The sequence below is a fragment of the Stegastes partitus genome, unplaced genomic scaffold (assembly GCF_000690725.1).
Source record: "Stegastes partitus isolate 25-593 unplaced genomic scaffold, Stegastes_partitus-1.0.2 Scaffold1076, whole genome shotgun sequence".
Taxonomy (NCBI): domain Eukaryota; kingdom Metazoa; phylum Chordata; class Actinopteri; family Pomacentridae; genus Stegastes; species Stegastes partitus.
In genome coordinates this window covers 205,558-209,897 of record NW_007578807.1, presented here as the reverse complement: position 1 = coordinate 209,897, position 4,340 = coordinate 205,558, and the positions used below count along the sequence as shown (strand labels likewise).

Below are 4,340 nucleotides of genomic sequence, written 5' to 3'. Positions count from 1 at the left end.
TCTGCCTTTGTGAAGCGCTATGAGATGACTGTTGTTGTAAATATGCGCTATACAAATAAAATTGAACTGAATCTTTAAATTTGATTGTGTTGCTGAAAGCTGATCATATGTGATTCTATCTCCACAACTTCCACCAGAAGAATCAAAGGGATGTGTAAAGTAGAGCTGCATGATCACGGCCGCAACGATCATAAACGCTGACTTTCATCAACACTGACATCGTGATCATGTCTCACCATCATTCATTGGTTCTTTGTTGCACGTTCCTGTTCACATAAACTGAACTTTATAATAATAATAATAATACTTTATGCATTTAGAACAAAGTCACTGCATCTCCTGGAGACAACATTTAGACAAAACCGTACCAAACTGCCTGAGCTGCTCACAAGCTCCAGATTAAAGGCTCGGAGCTGGACGGCTGTGCACATGAATTTAAACATCACAGTCGATCGTGTTTATGTCATCGTGATCATGGCACATCTGAGTAATTGAGTGTAAACTATGATCATCCTGTAGGCGCCATGTTGAGCCCTTTATAACTCACCGACCCACTTGTGGAAACTCAAAACTTCAACCTTCACAAAGGAGGAAACGAGAAACTTGAATGGAGAGGCTCATTTCTTAAAAACTAACCTTCAGACAAAATTAGCTCCCGTCTTTCATTGTAAGCAGACAAACAAAATGCATTCAGATGTGGCTTTAATCCTGCTCAGCTGGCTGCCAGATCGCACTGAAGGCTGACTGATTCCTCGTTTCAAATCAAAATCACAACTTGAAACAACGCAACGAGCAAACTGCAAAAGCTGCAGCTCAGGACAAACGTTGAGCTGCGTGTCTGACCCTGTTCTGAAAATGTGTGTCAAAGGTTTTGCTGTCCCGCTGTGTGACAGTCATGCTTGGTGCTCCAGCACGTCTTCATTTTACAGACAGAATGAGTGTGCTTCCAAAAAAATCTGATCACCAATCAAACTGTATGATGTCCGAAAACTTGCAATTAGAATAAGTTTACTGCCGTCCACTGGTGCACGATTAAAGCCAGAGAAAGCCTTCCAACTGGCTGATGTTTGAAATACTCCAAAATGCTAAAAGTGCAGCATTGTGTTTCCATTAAGGCTGAACCAGCTGCTGATGCTGCACTTCACGTCCAGGACGGGGTTAATGCTTGCTAGCAAGTTAGCAGCTAGCACTAAAATTAACCTCGTCCACAGCTGGCTCCCATTAGGCTGCACACAGAGCCTGGACCTCTCCACACACACACATTATATCCAGTCGCCAAGCTGAACCTGGCTGTGCTACCCTTTGGGTTTGGCACCATCTGTGTTTGGAAATGAAGGCGGGAAAGAGGCAGAAAGGAGGCGGGAGATGAGATGGAGGATGGAGGCAGCGAGTAGTGGGGGATGTACGGTGGGAACGAGGGGAAAAAACCCAGTGGGGGATGGACGGAGGGACAGACGGAGCAGACAGACGTGCAGCGTGGAGGTTTATATAAAATGCCACAAGAATAACAAACAGGGGAAAGAACGGGAAAGTTAAAAGAAAGAAAATATGTGGGGGGAAGCAATAAAAATAAAGAAAGAGTCGTATAAACAGCAACCTGGTAGCTCCGTTTCAGTCAGACCTCATGAGCTACTGTCTGCTTCACTCCACGTTTCCCTGCTGACCTTCACTGAAGACTCCTTTATCGTCGTGTCTACATTCACAGCCGGCGTCACTCTGCAAGTTTTTGGCTCCACACAATATTTTGCAGCCAATAAAAAGTCGGATCACATTGCGAAACATATAACCGAGCATCGTGGATCTGCGGGTGTGTGGGTTCGCTGTGACAGTAATTAAGCGAAGGAGTTGCACCGTACACAGGATCTCTGCCTCGGCTTGACAGTTCTGCTCTGCAGGGAGGTCCGGTGGGATCTGGAGGCAGGGCACGAGCGCCAAACACTGCAGAAAACGCTCGCTGAGTGCACAATTAAAAGGCTCCGCGCTGGAACAGCACAGTGGATTGCTTTTTTTTCCCAAAAACAATATTTCTCTCTGCAGCACATTGTGCTGGAAACCACATCAGCGCTCGCCTGTCCTTGGAATGTAAATTAATATTACATAAAACGAAACCTTAGACTTGTGTCTGTTCTTGAGGCGAGCACGAAAAGAGACTCATTGATCTGGATGAACTTATTGTGAGCTGCTATGCTGGCACAGAACGTTTTCCAGCTGGAAAGATGAAAACGGATCAAGAACCAGAGCAGCCTGTTTACCAGGGTCAGGCCCATCAGAACCTCTCAGACTGCTGTACATTGAGGCCTCATTAAAACTTCATACATCTGTGAGCACTGTGGAGGTGACGAAGATGAGGATATCGTCTTACATACAAACAATCGTGCTTTCTTTCTTTGTCTGACACCAGTAAACACACACATCACCTCAGAAACTCTATGCAAAGTGCCCACTACCCATTAACACACACACAGAGCTCCCCACCATCAGGGCGCTGCCGTTAAATAATTAACCGTGTGAGATTAGTCCGTCAGCCTTGGGGCACGGAGGTCCATCGATTCCCCACAATGCATTTTTAATGAGCCGCCAGCCGGCATTCATTTCAGCTGGCCAGTGTCCGTGGAGGCCCTTCTGACACACACACACACACACACACACACACACACACACACACACACACACACACACAGTCCAGGCTGGGCGCCAAGGGACACAATTAACATGCACATAAACAGAGCAGCACCGCTGTACGGAGCAGCGGCTATCACCTCGACAACACAGCCAACTAACATCTTCAAAGTTGTGTAACTTTGATCCTGACGGAGCAAACCGGGTTTTCATGGTGAGTTCACCTCCTCAAGCAGGACCATAAACACCAAGAAGTGCCGGTTCAGGGTTCAGCTGTGCAGAAGCATGAAGCTGATCACGAATGGACGGATCTTTTTAATTTGCCTCTGTAGAGCCGTTTCCAAGCCGACACCCAAATCAATCCTGTCCAGGGTCTCTGGCTGGAACCAGGAGCGTACAAACGCTTACTCCTAAAGTCACATGAAGCTTTTGTTGCCGTTGCGTCAGAGTCATTTTCATTTCTTGAAATAAAAAAGGAAGTGAAAGCACGAGAGCGGACAGACATTCTTCTGTAAAAGTTTCACAATTGCAGACGTGACAGCAAGTCGGTGAATCACATGACTGAACAAACCCAGCTGATGCTGAAATCAGCTGTTTGGATGCTCCTCGGACCACATGAGGGCTCAATCTGTCACACTTCCTACCTTTCCTGTCTCTCTTTCAAAGTCGACGTAATCCCTTGTAGGAACCTGCCTCTGGTCGCCGTGGAGATTGGCGGGAAAAAACTGGAGCGAGAGGTTGGTGCCAGTTGCTACAAAGGCCTGAGGAGAAAGAGAGGGAGAGGAAGTGTGAATTCAGTCGCAAACAACAAGAAATTTGAACCGCGAGGGGGCAGAAGCTTCAATAAACATCCTCCAACATACAGCAGTGATGGCTAACGGGGCAGCTGCAGGCACACAGCAGCAGCAGCACATCCCAGCTTCACTGTTTTTAGGTGTTCACCAACTACAACAAACGTGTTCTATGCTTCCGTCAGAAACAGAAGAAACAACAACAACTGCTGCTGTCAGCTTCTTCTACCGTCCTCTGTTCAAGTAACAGACACATCTCCACAGTTTGATCTGCCACCATGTTGTCGCTGCCTCTCTGATAATGAGGGAGCTGCTGTGTGCCGAGGCAGAGGCGTGATTTCAGTGCTCAGTGTTTGTCTGTCAGCAGAAATATGCAACAAAACCCACCAGGCTGAAATGCATGAAACTTGGTGGAGCTACATAGATTCCTTTGTGTATAATTGCAAAATAGGACATGAGTTTTCAGAGAGGACGCTCTTCAAGTGGACTTCTAGTTACGTTAAAAGGAAGCTGGATCATCAGTTAACACAACTACACTCAAATGTATAGTCTGGCCCAAGAAACCAAGTCATTAGCCGAAGAAGCTAAAAGCGCTCTGGAAACACGATGGAGATTCCATTAATCAGAAACCAGCACGCCACTGGTTTCACATTTCAGACAACCTCAGTTTTACACAGTTGTACAACGTCATCCATGGGTCTGGATGAGCTTCATCACGTCTGAGACAATCATCTCAGAGTCACGGCTACGTCTCAGCTTGGGGCCTTGAGACTACAAGCACGAGGTGGGTCAGAAAAGTTCCAGGACTGGTGTCACTAAAGACATATCAAACCCAAACTACCAGTGTTCTCCTTCCCAGTAACCCCCCTGGACTCTACCACCCTCCTCCAGCCTTCTCTTCACGCCGCCATGCACTCCTGGAAGGATTCT

The 4,340-nt window shown here is 46.8% G+C and overlaps 1 protein-coding gene across 2 annotated transcripts in view; it reads right to left on the bottom strand.

Annotated features, from left to right (window-relative positions):
• Nucleotides 1–4,340, bottom strand: part of cbfb (core-binding factor subunit beta) — a 49,382-nt gene that overhangs the window by 38,899 nt on the left and 6,143 nt on the right. For both annotated transcript variants that reach the window (XM_008295785.1, XM_008295786.1), the window contains exon 3: nt 3,264–3,380. In XM_008295785.1, the coding sequence (XP_008294007.1) occupies nt 3,264–3,380 (117 nt within the window). The remainder of the gene's footprint in view (nt 1–3,263; nt 3,381–4,340) is intronic.